Consider the following 21460-nt stretch of genomic DNA (forward strand, 5'->3'; position numbering starts at 1 on the left):
ACACACCGCCGCCGCCGCCGCCGCGCAGACCGCCCGCGAACCCCACGTGCGACTCCAGCTCCACCTAAGCACAATTAATACAACAATATTAGTTATGTAATAAATTTTTAGTTAGACTAACTTCATTCTGTTGTGCATAAATAATGAAGATCCATGTTGTTCATTAAAAAACAACAACTATAGATAGGGAAATTAATTTCCGTTAGTAAGTACTTACCTCCCAAGCCAGTGCGGCAAGGAATGCTTCATAAGCGGGGCTGCCGCAGCGGTTTGACAGGATCTCATTGCGTGTCTCCTGTCCTTTACCCACGTATATAACCGCCACCTTATGCGTTTCACGACACCTAAGTACGTTTACATAATTAATTACTTTTTCCTAACTTTTCATTTTTAAATTTTTTCTATAGTATTTCTGCATAGTCGTTTCCAGCTGATGATCAGACTAGATCTACGACAAGTACCATGACCTTATTAAAAGAAGGCTTATGGACAAATACATGAAAGTATAAGTGAAAGAGTTATGTCAGGATCTAGCATAATTGAGGTCCGTGGTGTCTGCTTATCCTCCTGGGTCACATTCGTGACATACATTATTATAATCAAAGTTTTTATATCTATTTTGCATTTTTCGATTTTTTGCCTAGCAGCTTTGCTGGGAAAGTTGCCCCCGTAACTACGTCCGTTTTTCTGCATATCGATAGGCACTAAAAACCAGGTAATATGATTCGTAGTATATAAGTTACCTCAAGGCGTCCAGGTTGCGCAGTTCCCTCAGCAGCCTGTCGGAGCGGCGCAACAGCTGCACGTGCGAGCGGCGCGCAGGCGCCAGCGCACCGCTCTGCGCCAGGAACTGCCGGCACAGCTCGAACGGGCCCGCGCTGCTCGCGCACCCAGACCTGCACTCCTCCGCGGCTTCCGGCTCATCATCACTATATGAACAAGTTTTTTTTTATTCAAGATATTATAGATATCAAATTCTGTGGGACCGAATTAAACTAACGGCTTTTCTTAAGCTAGATTCGTGATTTAATATTCGAGATTAGATTCGGGACTGTTAGATATAAAACGCTGGTGGTTGACGTCACTTAGTCTTTGCCGAATTACCTAGGATACTCTATGCCCGGACGACCGTCATCTTTAATTATAGATTGTGTGTGATTAGAACGTGTAAGAATAAAATAAACGTATTAATTACGGCATATTATTATAACAATATAACAGGGACTATAGAGGTAGGGAGGAGATAAGGGGGTATAATAATCAGTACTTTCTACAGACTAATGAAATTTAATAATTCACAATCACATTCTAAAATGTATTCAAAGATAAAATAACTTAAAATGACAAATTACCTGTCTCTCTGAGTAAGATATAATCGTTCAGCGTTGCGATGTGCGACGAGTGCGGCTACAAGTTCGTCCTCGTGTCCGGGCGGCAGCGGGGAGGGGCCCGCGCTGTCCAGCCGCCGCCCGCACGTCACCTCCGGGGACGTGTGCCCAATGTACGCTAGTACCTACACAAACAATTACTGCCGCACTCGGAATGCCCACTAAGGAAGACCCTTAACGTTAATTTATCATACTGAACGAATGTAGAAGAGTATTTAATGTATGAGATAACATCAGTTGGGCCTTTCCCTCACAACGGCTTACATAATTTTAAGTGCTGCTGGCGGATCTAAAACTATGTTCTACGGATCTCGTAAGATGTTTTAAGATTCCTCCTATACTGTTCTTCACTATCTCACAAATGTTGGAGTTATAATTTATACTTACATGATCTAACTGATGTTTGTCTGGCGGCGAGTTTTTGTAATCAGGTAAAAGATCTGGTGGCAACGGAGGCGGGAGTGATGATAACGTAGTGTCTCTTGGACAATCGACCCTGAAATAATAAAAATAACATACAAATGATAAGGCCACGCCATTATGTGACGGCATACTTCTAAAAAGTACTTTCGCGTGAACGTCTTTTGTGATTTGACAGATCGAAGTCATTTTCGCCAATAAAATAATAAAACGTGTAACATGCTCACGTGTCAGGTACGGAGAGTGATAGAACTTCTTCCGAGGAGGTGACAAAAGGGTCGTAGTACAAGGCGGAGGCGTCCCAGCACGCCTTGCCCGCGATATCACGCAGGAGAATACGGACTTGACGGTCTGATGTCATCAAACCTAAGAAAATAACATTTTATACATATTACAACAAACGTATATAACGAATTTTAATTATTTCGAAGTTGTCAGTTTTCTTTTACGTAAAAATTGGTTTACCTGGAGTAGTCCCACCGGTGGGCATATCAAGGGAGGGCAGTTCCACCAGCGAGGCGAGTGTGGCATCGCTGAAGCGCATCAGCTGGACATTCCTGGCGGCCAGCACCGCGGGGCCCAGCTCGGCGCCCAGCGGCGGGCTGCTGTCGTGCTGCTCGCACACGCTCGACGACACCTGGCACCCACTCCACAGCGGCCAGTGGCCCAGGTACAGCACCAGCTGGGTGCAAATCTGGACACCATGGTTGTAGAAAGTTACACTATGAAAGTACCGATTACAATAAAAGTTGCTTGTCTCTGCTGTTCTCTAACGATAAAGAACCATTTGATTGGAATATAAAGATATTCAAAAATATAAAGAGAAAGCATATTTGAACTTCACTTGAGACATTTTTCACATGATCCTTACTATTATAAGATTCTCTATTGATAGGTCCTCAAAACCACATGTCAAAATTAATCGTATTTAAACGATTTGCCACTAGGTAGGATTAGTCACTAAATCATATTTAAATTTTTATATTTTATTTTGTGACGATGATTAAACATAGTACCTTTTAATTAAATAACCGGTTAAAAAATGTTGTACACTGTGTCTAGTCTATTAATTTCTTGAATGTCTTTGTTACCAGGTAAGTCGACTGGATTTTAATTATATTTCAAACAGATTATACTTTGACACATTGTGAATACTTTAATCCTTCTAGTATTTTTTAATCAAATATTAGGTAATCAAAAGGTGCAAAAAGTTAAATGTTTCTGTCGTTAGTTATTGCTAAAAAGCTATATCTTACAGTTTGCGCCCAAAGTTTGACATCGATAGTTGAGGCGGGCGATGTCTTCGGGCCCAGGTTGTCCAGCTGGATATTGGGATCGAAGTCTTCGTCGACTGGCAGCGAAAGACCTTCTATATCGGAGCCATTGGTTCCTTTCATCACGGCGTATAGAACCTATAGGAAATCATTAATTAATGAACATATTTTATTATTAAGATTTTTGATATGTCAAAACCGCAAATATAGGTCAAAACCAATATTGTACAAAAAAATGTATTTTGAACTCTATTAACATGTCACGTTTAAGAGGATTTAGAATTGCTAAATTGTTGCGAAAAAGCCTTAAACAATGCTTTCTGATACAAAATTTATTAGGCGGTTAGCGATACGTAATATTGTTTAGCACTGCATCTTTGTAGGACACCTCTCGCCTACTTCATTAGCACCATCTTGCGGCTGAGCGGAGAGATTTTGTCACATCAACATCATGCTGTTTAAAACCCCAGCGTCCTGTAGCAGCCGGCACAGTCACCAGCTGACCGCAGCAGACAACAGTCCACTCTTGTGAACACCAAACAAAACAACCCACACACACAAAATGCAGAAATACGTAAGTTTTACAACTGAGTTTTGTTTTTAAAAAATATAATTTTATTTCAAAAAGACTTAATTTTTTTAACTAACATTGCATCGAGTAAAAAATTTTTTGTATTTTCATACTTAAATTAAACACTTTACCATTTATTTGCATGATTCATCAATCGTTGTCTATATTTGGAGTGCTAAAAATTCTACTTACTCATGCATTCATGTTTCTTACAAGCATAAAAAGTTTCAAATCCTAACAATAGAAAGCTCCTATATTAGCAATTAACCTAGCATAATTCTTGGAACGGATCTACTGGATTGTCAGTATGTGCTAATTACTATTTTTTTTTATGTATAGGTGTTGTGCGCCCTTGCTCTGATCGCCGTAGCGGCCGCCGCGCCCCAGCAGCCCGCTGAACAACATCCAGTCTACGTCCTCAAGCAGGAGTCAGACGTCGGCCCAGACGGTTACACTTTCGAGTGAGTACTACAGGCAACTGTCGTAAAAACATACATCTCTTTCTTTCTCTTTGAAAAAACAGAGATAGCGATATGTTTCATCCGTGAAACACTGTCTACAATAAAAACCTCAACACAATGCATAACTATATAGTCATCATTATACACAGCTTTTTTAAAACCTTTTGTAACAGAATATGATAAATCATTTTTCATTCAAAAATCATTCACAGATTACAATTGAACTTTCGTTTTAGAATCGAGGCTCTGAGATTATACACGTCATTGTTACTAAACCAATAAATTGTGAAGAATTAGACAAACATTACGTTCATTACATAATATTACTTGGAAGTTACAAGATGTACACTCAAATTGTATGTAAATACTAATGACCTTTCACATTCGAGTATTCAAGCATTACCTTTCTATTCGTAGAATTTATTTAAAGTTTTGTTACGTTGCATTACAGTTTCGAGACAAGTGACGGAACCGCTCGTCAAGAACAGGGTACCCTGAAGCAGGTGAGCGAAGATCACCAGGCTTTGGAGATCAAGGGAAGTTACAAGTACGTGGCTCCCGATGGTGTGGTCTACGCAGTCACTTTCACCGCTGACGAGCACGGTTTCCAACCCCAAGAGCATGTGGAGCACCCCAGCCAATAAATGGAAACATTCTATTGGAATGTTCTAGAACATTCTATAAGTTTACAATGCTAAATAAGCTTGTCAAATCTTGTTATAAATTACTATATGCTTGAAGTATACTACTTCTTATTTTGAAAAGAGTATACTTGTTATGGTATTTTTGGACCATTAGAATAAAGTCCTACTTGTCTTGTGTATGTACTGCTTAGTACTTTTAGACTGTTCTAGAACATATGAATAAAATTGTAAACCATTCCATCCTTTCAAGAAACATTTGTTTCTCGATTGTTTTCACACGATTTTTACATTTTGTACATTGTTGTTTTGTAAATAAATTCTTGTTTGTTGATAAATATTGAATTTAATTTTAGTTTACCATATCCAACGCCTAACATTATTTATGACTAGCTTTCGCCCGCGACTTCGTCCGCGCGGAATTAACGAAAAACAAAAGTGAACAGCCTACGTGTTCTTCCAGACTATCCTCTACATTTATGCCAAATTTCATAGAAATCCATCCGGCCGTTTAGGCTACAAACTCTAACAAACATCCATCTAAACTTTCGCATTTATAATATTAGTATGAAGTATGATTTATTTTGCATTTTACACCTTGAATGTTAAGTAAAGAATGGAAGGCCAAAGCTATTGTAAACATTACTTGAAATTTAGAAAATTGAGATATAAAAATTTACTATCTAATATTGGTATGTTCAATGATTTTTACCTTGTCAAATCACGGTTAACTGATATATTCTGTTTTAATTTCAAGTTCATACGAATTCGTACAATAATTTTGTAATATCCACAATGTTATTGAATTTTATAAATTCTATCATTATATGTTGATTACATTAAAAGTAATTCCATGTATTCATTTCAAGGCAATATAAAGTCAATACATATGGTAACACATAAGTCATCAGGAAGATAAATCGAATGTAATATTAGAGGTCGAATAAATCACGACGGAAAGTGTCAACGATCTTAATAGAAAAAAAAACTTGGATCTTTTATACAACAGATTTCAAATATAATAACAATAACAATTAAATGGACTTCTCTGTACTTATATCCTATGCAGAAATAATACGATCTAACATAGTTAAGATGACAGACTTACAAGAAAATTCAATGAAAAAAAAAATTGTCTATGAAAATATTTGGAATACAACAAAAACAATTTTCACCTGCGACTCCGTCCACGCGAATTTAAAAAACAAAGAACCAAAGCAAGCAGCCTATGTCCTTCACACTTTCCTCTTCATCTATGCCAAAGTTCACAGAGATCCGTTCAGCAGTTTAGATTACAAACAATACCATCATCCATCTAAACTTTTGCACTTATAATATCAGTAATATAATTACAGTTGTCTTACCTTGAATATGGTAAGCAGTAAGGAGTCTCCAGCTTCTTGGTGGTTGATGAGGCTCGCGGGGCCGCAGCGCACCGCGAACTCCGCCAGGCAGAGCAGCAGCGAGCCCGCCAGCGGCTTCACAGAGTCGCGACCACTGCTGCTCGATATTTGCCCAAGGCACGCGCATATCCATTTTATTATTTTCTCTGTGTAATACAATTAGCTATGGGTAACATGGAATTGATGACCTGCAGATCAGCTCAATTTATATTTGCATTTGTATAAGTCGCGTGAGCTGCGAGTAACCGGACAATTCGCAACTTGTCGGCTCCAATAGTTATAGTACTACTAATTTAGTTGTTGAGTCGCAGCTCACCGGATCATGACTGTGAGCTGATCCATTTAATCAGTTTAGAGTTGATTTACACATGTCTAAGTACGGTATATTGATATTTGACATTATTTCTGTAGTTATACGGCATCGTTATATATTAAATTTACCTGCAAGTCCAGGATAAAGTTCCACGATGCAGTCTGTGTAGTCAGCTAACACGAGTATAGCGTCGCTCACTACTTTGGCTATTGTTTTATTTTTCATCTGTATGAAAAAAAAAATGTGTTGATTATTTAAAATTAACTACTTTAAGCACCAGACTCCATTTGCGCCGAATTAAACAAAAACAAGTAGTCTATGTGTTCTTCCAGGCTAAGTTCTACATCTGTGAAAATTTTCATAGAGATCCATTGAGCCGGTCTAAAGACACCTTCTAGCAAACACCCAACCATCCATGTTAACTTTCGCATTTATAATATTACTAGCCTTTGTTTGCGATTCTGTCTTTGTGTGGTTAAAAAAATAAACAAAAGTGAATAGTCTACACCTTCTTCCAGACTATCCTCTATGTCTATGCCAAATTTCATGGTGATCCGTTCAGCCGTTTAGGCTACAAATTCTAAAAAACATGCATCTAAACTTTCGCATTTATAATATGTATTAGTAAGAAGTAAGGCTTAGACAGTAGTCAAATAGATTAGACTCCTAGACCAGAAGATCGAAAATTACCCTTAACTACTAAGCAATTAGGTCTAATTTATGTGTTACCATGAGCATCTGCAGCAGACAGGTGATGTAGGCGGGCAGACGCGCGCAGAGGCGGCGCGCGGCGAGCACGTGCGCGACGTGCGCGGCCAGGGCGCACGCGCCCGCGCACCGCGCCGCCGCCGCGCCCTCGCGCCGGCACACGCGCACCACTATGTTCAGCACGTGCTCCTGTTGCAACAAACATCATTTTATATATAGAAATGGAACTATAATGTGAAAATTACTTTATTAAAATAAATTATTAATTGAAATTTTTAAAAACAAATTCTACAAATTCATAGGCGACGTTTTCAGTACTCAATTATGTTTCACATACTGAAAAAAAAACTTAAGCAATTCAGCAGCAGATCATTGCGAATATTTATGTGGCAGTTGCGAGAATGTATAACATAATTAAAAAATCTGTATCACATTTTTTGGTGTACTTTACATATGGTAGGGGCGCTAGAAATAGATGAGGTAAGGAAACGATCTTACGTATATTCGTGATAAGTTCTCGGTTCCTAACAAAATATCCTACTTCCCGACGTGATTTATCAAATATCACTTTTGGTGGCTCAAAATGCACTTGCGCGTGCGCAGTGCGGTTTCTCTTACATTCTAAACGCCTCAAATATTTTCCTAGGCACCAAGTTTTTATTTCCCTTCCGTAAATTACCTTGAGATCAGGACAGGAGACGGTGTTGTACTGGTGCGGGTAGGGCTGCAGCATGGGCGCGGACATCAGCTCGTCGGGCAGCGCCAGCAGCGAGCCCAGGAACGTCACCGCAGCAGTGCGCGGACACTGTTATTGTTGGCGACGTAATTGCTATGCCTACTCGCTGTTACACGTGCCGCCCTTGAATGCACCTCGCGGCACGTGTAACCTCGGATGACCGCGGCCGCCCTGTCGTCGCGCGCCGCCGAAGGGCGGCATCCTTTGATGTTTCTTTGGCAGCGCGCGGCGAAGGACGCGGTCTCTTTGATTTAACAACAACTAATAAAATCATGGCACGAGGCAGCAGTTATTGAGGTCGCGGCAAAATATAAATAGACAATTTTTAACTTATTTGATGTCCAGTATCTTGGTAGCAATAAAGGCGTCAGTATCTCCGAGAAGAAGTTTTTATTTTATCATACAGTCCACTACAGTTATATTGCAACTATTAATATCTTTACAATCGCTTTTCTTGTGAAACTTAATATATTTCTAAACACAAATAATTACTTTGGTAGAAATAACTAAAAACAGTTAATGATTAATAATTAACTATACCAAGTTTTTCAGATAGAGCTGTTGAATATCTTATACTAGTATTATGAAGAGGAAAGATTTAAAATTTGTGTGTATTGAAATAACTCAAAATCTATTGAAGCGGTTACAAAAATATTTTGCAATTAAAAAACTACGTTATCAATGCATAACATAGGCAATAAGGCGAAGTCATATACCACAGCTAGTAAAAGATAAAGAATACCACACCAAACATGATTTTTTTCTTAAAGTATTCAATGTCTACGACTTTAAAACTTCTTTTAGTCGAATTTCATAAAAAAGATGAACATTTTTAAAGTAAAATTTACCTCTTGTAGTGATAACTTACAGATGGTCCCATATCAGAGGAGTTAAGTACAACAGTGGAGGCGTGCACAAAGTCGAGCAGCAGCAGGGAGTAGCCGTCCAGCGCCAGCGAGAGGTAGCGCGGCGCCGCGTGCTCCACCAGCACGTCGACCACGGACCGGTCCTCGCCCGTCAGACCTGCACACACTCACTGTTACCGCACACTAAACACTCCCTTAGTGTACATATCTCACACAAAGGTTCACTCTTAACCGCCATTTACTGTGAGTTGGCCATTGAGACCATGGTCCGTGATCGCAAATCACCTAATGTGTGGAAAAAAGCCAAGACTACAGAAGTATTGGCTAGCATAATATAATCTACATATATACTAATATTATAAAGAGGGAAGATTTGTATTTTCTTATGTATTCGATTCACGCAAAAACTACTAGACCGATTTCAAAAAATTCTTTCATCATTATAAAGTTAAGTTATCAGTGGGTTACATAGGCTATATTTTTTATTATTTTTATATTTACTCGTATAAAGTCGCAAGCAACAGCTAGAAGTTTATAATAATAATAAACTGCAGCGTTAGTATACCATAAGTCACATATTTAAATTTATGTATTTAAATGTATTCCGTATAGATCATGTTTGGTCAGCAGTTAAGACGAAATATAAAGTGATACATCACCAATAAATGAGTGTTTTTAATCAGGGATACTAAATGAATAGGGGTAGAAATATACCATGATGTAGTGCGCGTTGGTAGAGATGCAGGTGTGCGAGATGCAGGCGGTTGTTGCAGGAGGAGGGCGCGCCCGGGCCCTGCGCCTGCGTCGACTCGCAGAGCAGCCGCAGCGCCAGCAACTTGCCCGCTCTAACACACAAGCAATAATTTGTTAACTAAAAAACAATGTACGAACATTATTCAAGGCTTATGATTCGAATGGAATACGAATCAAGGAGTACAATATTCAATATCGATCAGACAAGAAGCATTTAGCCCATTAGAAAAGCATACAAAATATGAAGTTATGTGGCAAGTAGAATCCTTCAATCATTTGCTATCGCAAATTATTTTAAACCAAAAATACTAACAACAAATCAATAGAAAATCACACAAGTTTAAAAAAAAACTCAACATTTTAATTGATTAAAAATTAAAATACAATAGATGAAAATAAAATTTTTTTACTAACCTGTGCGTAGGCGGCAGGGCTTCCGCTTCCAGACACCATCCCGCCACCAAGTTGAACGGCACGTGAATCTCCGTATTGCCATTTAAAGTCTGGTTTGCGCTTATCTGTTTAACAAACACGTTTATTTCTCAACTATTAAAGAGGAGGAATATGCTATCTATTTTACACTTTGATTTCTCAAAACTTCTTTAAATACCCCTTGCTTTAATGTTGTTTACACACAACAAACTGTACATATTTTTATGACAAAAATGAACACAACAATTTTATAAAAACGACACCTTTTCGCTCATTTTTTCCTTATTCACAGTAATCTTGTTCACAATAAAATAATCAAGTAATTTTTTAAACACCGTACCGCACATTTCTTTTACCAGCTCAGTATTCTATAACGTATAATGTTGAAATTATTATTGTCAAGATATAAATAATATTACTCACTATTAAAAACTAAATATTTGAATATAAATTGTAATTATAAACTTTGAAACATTGCATCGATTATTACAAATAATAATTGCACAACAATAATAATTCCATCTAGAATATAAAACAATGAATATAAACAATAAAATTCTTAATAAAATTGTAGTAAACCACGTATAGTTAACAATAGACTGACGTAGTCTTAACTAGTTTAAAACGACTTAAATTTGCTGACACCCTCAAAAACAAACTTAAAATAAAACGAACAACAAAAAGAATAACCTCTTTCTTTCTTATCCTCCTTAGAAGCCTTCTTTTTCCTGCTTTTCTTTCGCATTGGCAGTCTTTAAATAATCTTGTATTAGACAACAGTTCGCACAATCTTAGTAACACCATAAACGGAACTTACGCGGTTGTAATAAACTAAACAGTATTAATTCGAATGAAAACAAAGGTACAAAAAACATGTTTTGTGATAAATAGGATAATATTACACACATCTGTCGAAGTCTCTGATATCGAATGATAAATGACGCGTAAAATGTCCATATTTGTGATAAAAATTAACAGATGCCCATACTAGATGATTTTATTGCGTGCGCGCAGATCTAACGGTCGAGTTGTTTATTTACACATCAATTTGTAGGGAGACGAACTCGAATTCGTGCATATTTAATTAGTACGTAATTCTTTTAGAAATACTAAATTTACTCTAAAATCTCTTATTTCATATTTTTTACACATTTTTTTCATTTATCACACACGAAAACACAAATTCGATCATTTAATACCATATTCGGGAGTAATAGTAACTTCAGAGCATCAGTGGCTCAGGGGTTTAAGCACGTGACTTGTAATCTACAGATCTTGGGTTCGAATCCCGCCATGTATCAATGTGTATTTCGATTTTCGAATTTCGTATGTACATAATTTACCCGGCATTCTTACAGTAAAAGAAAACATCGTGATGCAACCTGCACATATCGGCGAAGAAATTCGAAGATTCATATGTGTGAAGTCAACCAACCCGCAATTTGTTTTAAATTTGAACACAACAGCACAATCAAGGTTTTTCCAGAGCTTGCATTATTTGTAGCTTAGTTATGATTTAACATTTTTATTAGACTTTTACTCAACAGATTAGGATGGTAATAACGATGTCGTAAAGCCAAAATGTAAAATGTATTAGTGTAAGTGACATACCTTAAGCAGTGTCGAGTTAAGATGTATCAGGTAGTTGTAGAAGTGCGCGTGCGCATGCGGGTCGCGCAGGTGGTTGGGGTCGCCGAGCGCGGCCAGCATGCGCCGCCACAGCACCGCCGCCACCGCCGGCAGCCAGCCGCGCGCCGCCCCGCCCAGCACCACGCCCACGCCCGCCCCGCCCTCCGCGCACGACGCCGCCCCATCCGACTCGGCCCACTCTGATTACCCAAAATAGACATAAATAAATCTAACGGCTGTTAATAATAGTCAACGGGCAGCGATCACTTCGATATTTTGGCGAATTCCGGTGACCGGTCGCTCGTTTGTCACTTTATACTATAAAAAAATAGCTTTCGCCCGCGACTATGTCCGAGCGGAATAAAAAAAAGCAAATAGCCTATATGTTTTACAGACTAGCCCCTACCATCTTCATCAAGATCCTTTTAGCCGTTTAAGCTACAAACTCTAACAATCATCCATGCATCTATGTAAACTTTCGCATTTATAATATTAGTAAGATGTAAAAACGTACAAATGTACTTAAATAACAAAATATATACTAACCAACATTACCACCATCCGAAGCTAAATCGATCTGTAGAGGCGAATCCTTAATAGAACTGCTCTCAACTCCGCTAGATGGCGCCGGCGAGGGTGAACGAGATCCTAAAAATGTCAATAAACAAATAGACAAGTATTATCTAAGTAAAAGTAAGTTAGGTGAAAAATATTTAACTAACCACTGGCAGAATCCCTCTCCTCCTGTTGCGACGACTGCCTCAATGAATCCAACGAGTACCATCTCCTTGGTTTAGTGCTGACTTGCTCTTTGGTTTCTTCCACTGATAACATAAAAAACGAAGAAAATTTGCATAAAATATCTCTGTAAAATTCAATATTGCACACATATATAAAAGATAAACTCATGCATTTAAGTTATCAATATAAAACATTATGTTTAGTTTTAAAGCACGAACCTGTAACAATTTGTAGATTCTGTGCGTGCCTACTGATGTGAGGGTCGCTGCGGCAGCGCTGCAGTTGTCGCCCCCTCACCGTCTCTTTGCGTACTTGTGCGTCACTTGCAGCACGCACTGATTTGCCTAAAACACACAGAAATATATACAAAATCAGTTCTAAATTTTCGAAAACAAATTTTCAGATACACTGTTATAGGTTTATTAATAATGTGTACCAGGTGTTCTTAGATCTGGCGGCGCCAGTGCAGGGCGTGCGCGTGGCGCGGGGCGGGGCAGCGGCGCGGGCGCAGGCGTAGGGCGCCGCCCCCCGCGGCCACGCACTTCGCCCCCGCACGCCGCGCCCGCGCTCTCCGACAGCTCCAGCGAGTAAACATGCCGCGCTAATACTCGGGTCAACGTTTCCATTGTTTTCTATAGAGAAAAAAAAAATTATACATGAATCGGTGCTCTCATATTGGAGTTAATTGTAACGCTTTAGTTGTTCTTACCGCCCATTCTTTAATCAAGTCTTCCCAGTGTGTCAGTCTTGTCAATAATTCCATAAAACTTTGCCACAGTTCAGGTTTCACTGCGACATTTAAATTAGCTTTGATCCATGTCACAATTAATGTTTGGAAGAGCGCCGACGCTAGAAATCCACCTGGTAGAAAAATTAAGATAATAAAAAAACAAAATTCTATCCTTAAATATAAAAAGCTGATATGGTTTTACACTTACCAAGCGTTTCTTGTTTTCTCTTAGGTACTAATTTAGTTAACACCAAAGATGTAATTTGGAGCAATACTAAAAGTAATTGTTCCCTGAAACAAAAAATCGATTCTTACTAGGTCTTCAAAATTTGTACATGCGAATACTTAGTGCAGATTTGTCACCAGGTACTAGCGTCCATAGCGACGTGCATGACCATGTAGCGGTATATGTTGAGGACGCGCTTGCACGTGTCCGTCTGCTCCTGCAGCAGCTGCTGGTGGCCGAGCGCGCCGGCCGCCGCCACCGGCGACGACCCCACGAACACGTTCGCCGCTTGCGTCATGAACACTTGCAGCACATTCTTTATACGAAAATATATTATGATATATTCATAAATGGTTGAGCAAAATATTTTTGCAGGTCATTTAAAAAGTAGTTAAGTATCCGATTAATTTTCTTTTATAAAACTTCTGAGACGAATTGAATGATACAAGCGAAAAACATGACCCTATTGTCATTTGATAAGAAAATAGTTACAAAGTCTGTAAATTTTATTTTGCAAAAACCTAACTTCAATTCGTTTTGCAAAATGAATTAGCGTATGTGTACCGTTTGTTTCTGATAAGCCCCGCCCCCCGCCCTTTTACGTTATATTACGGTGTGGGCGTAGTCATGTGAAATTTTGAGCTGGAATAAGTTTGTTGGACCTGCATTCCGGCGCGCACCATGATGTCGCGGTTGACGGCGCCGAGGTAGGAGTCGTTGCGCAGACGACGGGGCGGCGCTGCGGGCTCGCCCGCCGCCAGCTGCTGCTCGTAAGTATTCTCTATCAGGAACGGTGGGATCTCTGATACCTATAACAATAAAATTGCAACATGAACAAAATAGCACTCTTATTTCTATTTTTTCAAAATAAATGAATGAGAGAACAATATCGGCAGCGAAAACAATATAGTCGTAGTATTGAACTAACGTTCATTTGTATCCAGTCCTTGTATAAACCGATGACGCGTCGCACAGCAGCGGCGTGTGAGAAGGGCAGCAGGAACGCTTGTCGTAGAACTTCTATGGTGAAGTCGACGTGCTCGCGCGAGGAGCCGCACAGCACATCGCGCACAACCTGCTCAGAGCTCAGCTCCTCGAATATACCTGAACCTACATTGTATAAAACTCTTATCATGTTTAGGAACAACTTAAAAACGAACAGATTTAATTCACAATGTTTAATTTAGTTGAAAACTGAATTTGAGACTTGAACTATCCTAGTTAAAGAAGGAAAATTTTCAGTTAAAAAAAAATACTCTTGCACAACATGATTGAAAAAAAAATGCTAGGCAGTCATAATAGCATAAAAGAACATATATTGAAAATTTTCGATAAAAATAAAAAACATATAATAGTTACATTTTTTACTTGAATTTCATGTATAGATTGATAAGATTGAATCTCATAACAATATGTTAAGATAAAATAAGCTGAATTATGTAAGTTGAATAGAAATACTTTATCTTTGCCTACAAATAGTATAAAAGCCATACAAACCTGATTCTAGACTAGGATGAGGTGTGTTAGATGCAGAGTCATGGGAAGATGCTCTACTTGAATCTGACGGTTGCCCGACAGTGAAGGAAGTCTCTTCCTCATGGTGCAAGGAAGTTGCCGGAGTAGGTGTGCCTGAATGTGGCAGATGAGATCCCGTGCTTGTCATAGATGAAGGCTGTCCAATATCGCTGCCTTGCCGCTTTATGAAGTTTGCGTAGCTTGCCACCCATTTGATTAATGTCACTCTACATATTACATAGTCATCATCTAGTATATTATGTTGAACTGGTAATTCTAGAAAAAATTAGGTCATGCCATAGATTAAAAGTATAGAATAAAATCAAAATATTCAGAAAAATTATACTGAATTTTACTTTGCCTAACAGCATATCTTACCTAAATTAGGTTTATATAGCGAATTTTTATAATTGAATTGCGGGCAAATGATAGGCAGATAGTATATTTTAAATTTTTCCAATAAAAAAGCAAAGCATCTCATAGCTTTATTGTGTGATCTGTCTCGCCAGTGTATCTTGGTAACAGAAGTTGCCATACCCTCAAGGAGAATTTCAAAAAAATATCTCGTTTCATTATCAACTGGTCTCTCATTAGTACTGGCTGGCAATAAAGGTTGAATTTCTACACTTTGAACTGGATTTAGTGCATTTGTATCATGAAAAATTGATGCTGACACATTAGCTAACTTCCCCATTATACCAGTAGATGTTTGTTCCACAACAACTTTCTTTGCATTATCAGTAGTGGAACTAAAGTTTGGATGGTGCATAATATCTTCCATTTTAAAATCGCTGGAGTCATTTGATATATTTGTAATCAAATCAAAAGGTTTCTGCTTAAACGGGGATCCCATTGAGTGTGTGGGTGACTCAGGCATGCCTGGTACCAGCATTGCAAACATCTTATGCACTTCATTAGGTGCATTATCTCCAAGTGCTTGATACCATAAAAGAAAAAACCTATAATATAAAGACAAGAATTGAAGTCACGAAAAAAATAGGGCATTGAATATGTAACATTTTGTGTTATAGCCACTAATTTAACAAATAATTTTTTTGAACTTCATCCCTATTTCAACTAACTTATGTACTTTTAAACATATATTAACAAACAGAGTTAGTGTATTACATGCAACCACACATCAATATCCACTTGCCCTTATCCCTTACGAAGGGTTGGCACACATAAAAATATAAAAACATACATACCTTATAGCTTCTGCTCTAAGTTTTTGTGAATTACCACTATGTAGGAGCTTAGAAAATATTCTTGTTAGGGAATGTAACTGCCATCTTTTCCCGAGCAGCTCTGGCAATAGGCATAACACTTTTTCTAATAGTGACAATGCTCCTTCCAATTCTTCCCTGCCAGCTTTGTGGACTATAAAATACATTTACAATTAAGTCACAAGAAGATTTTATCTAGTAAAAAGAACTATCCACAGCACATCTTTTAGTAAGCTGGTTTAAAGCATTAAGACCCATTTCATACAGCAAACTATTGCAATGGCAAATAAAAAAGTTAAAAAAAAATCAATGATTTTTTGATTTGTGGTAAGATGAACAATGATAATCAATGAACTCCAAAGTAAATTTAAGAAATTGCAGCAAATAGATATTTTAATATGTAGTAAATGAAGCACAAATAAATACGCCCAATTAAAAGCACTAAACACCAAGATGTAATTAATTTGTTTGTTAAAGTGTTTAATTATGTCTCTGTAACAGAACAACTCACCGAGATGAAACGAAAGTTCTGTGTTGCCAAAACAAAAAAGATCTTGTTATTTATTTTACTACAATTTACAAAAATATTCATTTTGTAACCACAAATATGTGTAATATAAACTAGCTTTTGCCCATGACTCCGTTTGTGTGGAATTAATAGTAAACAAAAGTGTTCTTTCAGAATTTGTTCTACATCTACGCCATTTATATCGATTGAAGTGGACAAAATTGTTACAATCTCAACTAAGTAAAGTATTTCTAAAACAATACATTTTTGCTTACCTCTTTGTCGGAGATTATTTTCTGCTAAAATAAAGTTATCATACAATATAAAATACACATGACTAAAATTGGCTTCAAAGTACGTTTTTGATTCATCAGCATCAAAATGTTCTGGAAAAAAATTAAAACTTACTATTACATACAGTACTTTTTCAACCAAGTAATATTTTATGTAAGAAGAAACATTAGTTGAAATACTTTAAGTGTTAGTAATTAAAGTGTCGTATCTTTTTCAATAGTAAACACAAGTACATGGACTAACAACTACAGTTATACACGTCTAATTAGCATGTTTAGAATGATACGTCAGTGTCTTTGAAAAACTATGAAAAGGTAATCAATTTATACAAATGTATAGATAAAAGTAAGGTAAAATAATAGTCTAATTATTTATTTACCTAATACGATTTTAAGGTGCTTCAATCGCGTTGTCGAATCCTTCTTGGAATCCTGTATTTTAACGGTGGATTTTTTGACATCTTGATGTGATTTTTTAGTAAACATTTCGTTGATGGTATTAAATGCCTGCGCTGTGGTATTTTCTCATTCTTATTGAGATTTATAACGTTTTTTTACATTGTTTTTCGGACTTCTCAATACACTAATCACTCATCTGGGATTTGAGTTTTCACTCGCAAAAGTCAAAATTTCTAAGTTGACGTAAGCCGTATAGAGTTTTTTGTGACAAAAGTATGAGGTGTACAGCCACAGGTACAGTAAATGATTTGATTCAATGTGATGTATTTTTTTAAAAAGCTTTTATTAAAAACATTAGTTTAAGTTAACTAGGTACTAATATATTAAGTAATTGTGCAATATACATTTTTTAATTGAGGAACATGTCAAAAACCTCTACACCGTAGGTTTACACTGCGTAATAAAATAAGTGTCGAGTTGTATAGGTTGAAGCCGCAGTGAAGTAGTATTTTTGTAAGTGTTCATACATATCTTCGTATGCACAGTCGCGGTTGTTGATATGGACCGACCCTTACTGTAGTAAAAATGCTAGTAGAGTGAACTGACCGTATATCCTCTGCCGTAAAACTTGTGTTGGCAATGCATTCACCTAATAAACTTAACTTACTGCGACTTGATTTTACGGCAGTGTAATACAACGGTTAGTAAGTCTGATATCCACAGGAATATTTTTAAATTCAATAGTTGTTAGTACTACAAAATGATTTTTACCCACCACAATGTGATTCTCGTGCATTATTATGGATAATTAAATACGATTTATCGACCTCCGTTTGAGACATCACCTACAGTGGATCTATTTCTGATGCAAGTGTTGGTTTTTATTCACAACAGCCAGAAAATATTACATTATTGCAAATCGAGTACGGGGAATAATCCCTCGGTCGATGACTCACGCTACAACTACATTTAGGTTTAGGATTTCCCCCGCTATCATTTTTAAATAATGTTTGAATTCTAATTTTAATCTCATTTATTCTTACTCAAAGTGATAGTTAGCAAATTGTTATGATTGTATATTGGTGTAATATTTAAATGCAAGCTATTAAATATATCATGTAACTTGTTTTATTTTTTGATTTTAACAGGACCTAGAAATAACTGGGTAAACTGAAATGTTTGTGAAGATTCTATCACCGTTGTTGCTTTTTAATACAAAACTTTAGGACAAACGATATAAGATGTAACTAAAACATTGAACTTTAGACTTTATTGAGCAGCAAATAAGCGCGCACACGCCGATACAAGAGAGATAAGTTAAGTTGTTTACATTTACAAAGATATTTTATAAAAGTTAATCGCAAATCAGCAGACCGCAGTCGTTCACACGATCTTCAATTATACAGCCGTATATTTTTGCACGAATAAATCTAGTCAGTTTTATTTATTTAAATAATTATATTTTTGCACCAAAAAACTGTGCTGTGATTTTAGTTACTTTATAATCTTATTCCATTAACATGTGTTCGTATATTTTTACGTTAATATGTTTAGTGATGTTCGTAAACGTAGCATTAGGACAAGGAATGCCTAAAGGTGCTATAGGATTTCCTGAGATCGAGGAAAATCCAAAAGTTTCAAATAAACAGGTTGGTTGTTGTATAAAAAATTGGCGTATTAACGCGTTTCTGACACGTGCTACGGTATAACTTGAATATGATTAATTCAAGTTTTTTTTTTTGGATAGCACGTTTGTATGTATTGTAATATGGACTTCCTTATCTAGGCATCCAGCAATACTTGACCGAGCAATTAAGTCATTTATTTTCTATAGAAGATGAAACGTTTGTGATTGTTATATCAAAGTGTTGGATAATTCAGCTTCAGCATGTATTATTTTCACTGTATGCTGCTTATTGTCTTAGTAATTACGTAGTTACTGTTGTTTATTTTTTTGTTGTATCGGTATTGTAAGTCGTCTATTAATTAACTTCTTGCAGTATACACTATGTTTTTCTATCTTTATTTCTTATACTTTAACTTTCTCTATTATTCTTTACTATGACTTTCTCATTTATTTCCTCTACCAATGTTATTTTGTACCTAGTACATAACTTTTTCCGCCGGTAAGCAGAAGTAACGGAACATTGTAAGTTCCGGTTAGAAGGGCAACATAGGATATTGACATTAATGGACCAGAGAGGCTTCTTCTTAGATTTTTTTGCATGTTTTATATTAACTATCTTCTTGGTAACCACACGATGTAAAAATACACGTAATATTTCTCTCCATATACGAGATTCAAGAATCTTAAATACTCTTTGATAAGAGTTTATTAATCTTTTTTTTTCTGAGTAAGTAAAGACAAATTGCGTGAAATTGGGAGTTAAAAAGTATGAGCGAGAAGTGTTCAACTATACTAATGTTGTAAAGAGAAAATATTGTATTTTTGACCGACTTCCCAAAAGAAGGAGGTACTAAAGTCGTCTGTATGTTTTTTTTGTGTGTTACGGCATAACTACGCCGCTAGTGGACCGATTTTGATTATTCTTTTTTTTGTATTTATTTTTTTAGTTTTTCAATTTCACAAGGACGTAGTCGCGAGCAACAGCTAGTACACTACATTCTCTCTACTTATCTTACAGTATCTGTATTTAATTGGGCTTATCCTATATTAAAACAAACTTTATATAGTTATACATCTGTTTGTTTAGTTGCACAAGGCCAAGTATGTTTTCATTGTATTATTGTAGGTATTTCAGTTAACACAGATTGTAGAGTGCTTTTGAAATACAAATTAAAGTAGGTTATGTGTCTTAATCCATTCATATGGACCTGATTATCAATAATAAAACAAAATGAATAATAGAAAATAAAAGTTAGTTTTTGTATGATTGTTTCTATTTGTTTTACAGGATCGACAACCAGTATATCTTCCATCGGTGTGTCCAGAAAACGAGCTGTATTATCCAGGTGATCACAATACTGACTGGATCTGCGACTGTCGGCCAGGTAAACACATTTATTCATCATCATCATATTACTGTAAATGCCCAATGAGGAGGTCGGAGCCAAACACATTTATTACTTCAGAAACATTACCGTGAAGTTCGTCGGTAGCTCAGTGGTTCGAGCACTTGACTTGTAATCTACAGGTCTTGCGAAGAAATTCAAAGTTATGTGTGAAGTCAGCGAACCCGCACTTGGCCAGCGTGGTTGACTATGGCCTAGTCATCCTAACTTAGTGTAGGCTCCGAGCTCCTCAGCAGTAGGACGTATAGTGAGCTGGTATTGTTGATGAACATCATTGTAACTTAACTTTTCCGATGATGGTCTCAGAGCTAGGAGGGTTAGCCATGGACAGATTAAGTCATGGACGATATTATTGTTAAATCATAAATATTTGACGAAAATTAATGTGTATTTACTTATGTTTAGCGCTGTTTCAGACCTTTATATTCAAGAAGCAAACGCGAAAAGGTTTTTTCGATAAGCTTTTACCAAGTACTTTGCCGATTTTAAAATAATATCGTAACTAAAGTTATTTAATACAAGTACATACATATTGAACTATTGATTTAATTATAAATAGAAATTAATTAAGACGAATTAATTAACTAATTATAAGAATTAACTAATAAGTCTACACTTGTATGAAAATAAGTTAATATAAATAAAGTAACAAGCACTAGTAGGACGCGTTTAACTTGTCACCTGCGCCATGATTTCTTTTATAACATAATAACGTTACATTTTCTTTACAGGTTACTTATACCATCCGAAAACGGACAAATGCTGGCTCGCCTACCAGCGTGGGCCGTGTCCTCAAGGACAGTACTTAGTCCTACCAAAGTCTACCGTCTTACCTATATGTGAAAACAATCCTTGTATAAATGACGACTCAGTTATGTTCAATGGGAACTGTACCACCTTAGGTGCTATGATCCCTTGTGGTTTATCGTATCCTTCAAAAGTTGTATGGATAAACGCGGCGACAACTAAAGTAGATTGTGTAAAAGTTTACGTAGAAAATAGATTTTCCTCGAACGACGAAGAAATGTTTGCACTTTGTCCTCCTGGCTGTAAAAGAAGCATTAACTTACAATGTACGCCTGATATTAGGAGATAGTTAAAATGTAGTATTGCTAAATATTAATTATTTGTATACGTTGTATTTGTTTATTAAACAAAAGAAACAATTGAAAATCAACTTCTTTTCATTACCTT

At 36.9% G+C, this 21460-nt stretch overlaps 3 protein-coding genes across 3 annotated transcripts in view; 2 read left to right on the forward strand and 1 right to left on the reverse strand.

Annotated features, from left to right (window-relative positions):
• Window positions 1-17472, reverse strand: part of LOC106104333 (probable Rho GTPase-activating protein CG5521) — an 18693-nt gene extending 1221 nt beyond the window's left edge. The window contains exons 1-31 of the mRNA XM_013284357.1: window positions 17215-17472; window positions 16817-16927; window positions 16545-16562; window positions 16016-16187; window positions 15186-15766; window positions 14790-15083; window positions 14221-14402; window positions 13955-14101; window positions 13430-13608; window positions 13275-13357; window positions 13046-13197; window positions 12773-12968; window positions 12555-12680; window positions 12318-12419; window positions 12142-12243; window positions 11578-11795; window positions 9949-10052; window positions 9496-9626; window positions 8784-8938; window positions 7859-7984; window positions 7201-7368; window positions 6600-6696; window positions 6120-6304; window positions 3065-3220; window positions 2274-2502; window positions 2036-2174; window positions 1776-1884; window positions 1353-1513; window positions 744-929; window positions 218-344; window positions 5-64 (exon numbers count right to left, since the gene is read on the reverse strand). Coding sequence (XP_013139811.1) covers window positions 5-64; window positions 218-344; window positions 744-929; window positions 1353-1513; window positions 1776-1884; window positions 2036-2174; window positions 2274-2502; window positions 3065-3220; window positions 6120-6304; window positions 6600-6696; window positions 7201-7368; window positions 7859-7984; window positions 8784-8938; window positions 9496-9626; window positions 9949-10052; window positions 11578-11795; window positions 12142-12243; window positions 12318-12419; window positions 12555-12680; window positions 12773-12968; window positions 13046-13197; window positions 13275-13357; window positions 13430-13608; window positions 13955-14101; window positions 14221-14402; window positions 14790-15083; window positions 15186-15766; window positions 16016-16187; window positions 16545-16562; window positions 16817-16927; window positions 17215-17320 — 4902 coding nt within the window. The 5' untranslated portion in view covers window positions 17321-17472. The remainder of the gene's footprint in view (window positions 1-4; window positions 65-217; window positions 345-743; window positions 930-1352; window positions 1514-1775; window positions 1885-2035; window positions 2175-2273; window positions 2503-3064; window positions 3221-6119; window positions 6305-6599; window positions 6697-7200; window positions 7369-7858; window positions 7985-8783; window positions 8939-9495; window positions 9627-9948; window positions 10053-11577; window positions 11796-12141; window positions 12244-12317; window positions 12420-12554; window positions 12681-12772; window positions 12969-13045; window positions 13198-13274; window positions 13358-13429; window positions 13609-13954; window positions 14102-14220; window positions 14403-14789; window positions 15084-15185; window positions 15767-16015; window positions 16188-16544; window positions 16563-16816; window positions 16928-17214) is intronic.
• LOC106104337 (larval cuticle protein 8-like) lies at window positions 3232-5149 on the forward strand. The gene is made up of 3 exons (XM_013284362.1): window positions 3232-3656; window positions 3993-4114; window positions 4566-5149. The coding sequence occupies exons 1-3, from the start codon at window positions 3645-3647 to the stop codon at window positions 4756-4758; spliced, it is 327 nt and encodes a 108-aa protein (XP_013139816.1). The 5' UTR covers window positions 3232-3644; the 3' UTR covers window positions 4759-5149.
• Window positions 17473-18578: 1106 nt separating the features above from the next.
• On the forward strand, window positions 18579-21440 carry LOC106104335. The gene is made up of 3 exons (XM_013284360.1): window positions 18579-18882; window positions 20149-20245; window positions 20998-21440. The coding sequence occupies exons 1-3, from the start codon at window positions 18754-18756 to the stop codon at window positions 21360-21362; spliced, it is 591 nt and encodes a 196-aa protein (XP_013139814.1). The 5' UTR covers window positions 18579-18753; the 3' UTR covers window positions 21363-21440.
• Window positions 21441-21460: the final 20 nt, after the last annotated feature.

Source organism: Papilio polytes, unplaced genomic scaffold (assembly GCF_000836215.1).
Source record: "Papilio polytes unplaced genomic scaffold, Ppol_1.0 DF823689.1, whole genome shotgun sequence".
NCBI lineage: Eukaryota > Metazoa > Arthropoda > Insecta > Lepidoptera > Papilionidae > Papilio > Papilio polytes.

Excerpts from the sequence above, each read along its gene's own strand:
- LOC106104337 (XM_013284362.1), top strand. Across the intron at positions 4,115-4,565 it reads CCAGACGGTTACACTTTCGA|TTTCGAGACAAGTGACGGAA; the intron begins GTGAGTACTACA and ends GTTGCATTACAG.
- LOC106104335 (XM_013284360.1), top strand. The coding sequence starts at position 18,754 with ATGTGTTCGTATATTTTTACGTTAATATGTTTAGTGATGTTCGTAAAC. Across the intron at positions 18,883-20,148 it reads CAAAAGTTTCAAATAAACAG|GATCGACAACCAGTATATCT; the intron begins GTTGGTTGTTGT and ends TTTGTTTTACAG. Across the intron at positions 20,246-20,997 it reads GATCTGCGACTGTCGGCCAG|GTTACTTATACCATCCGAAA; the intron begins GTAAACACATTT and ends TTTTCTTTACAG.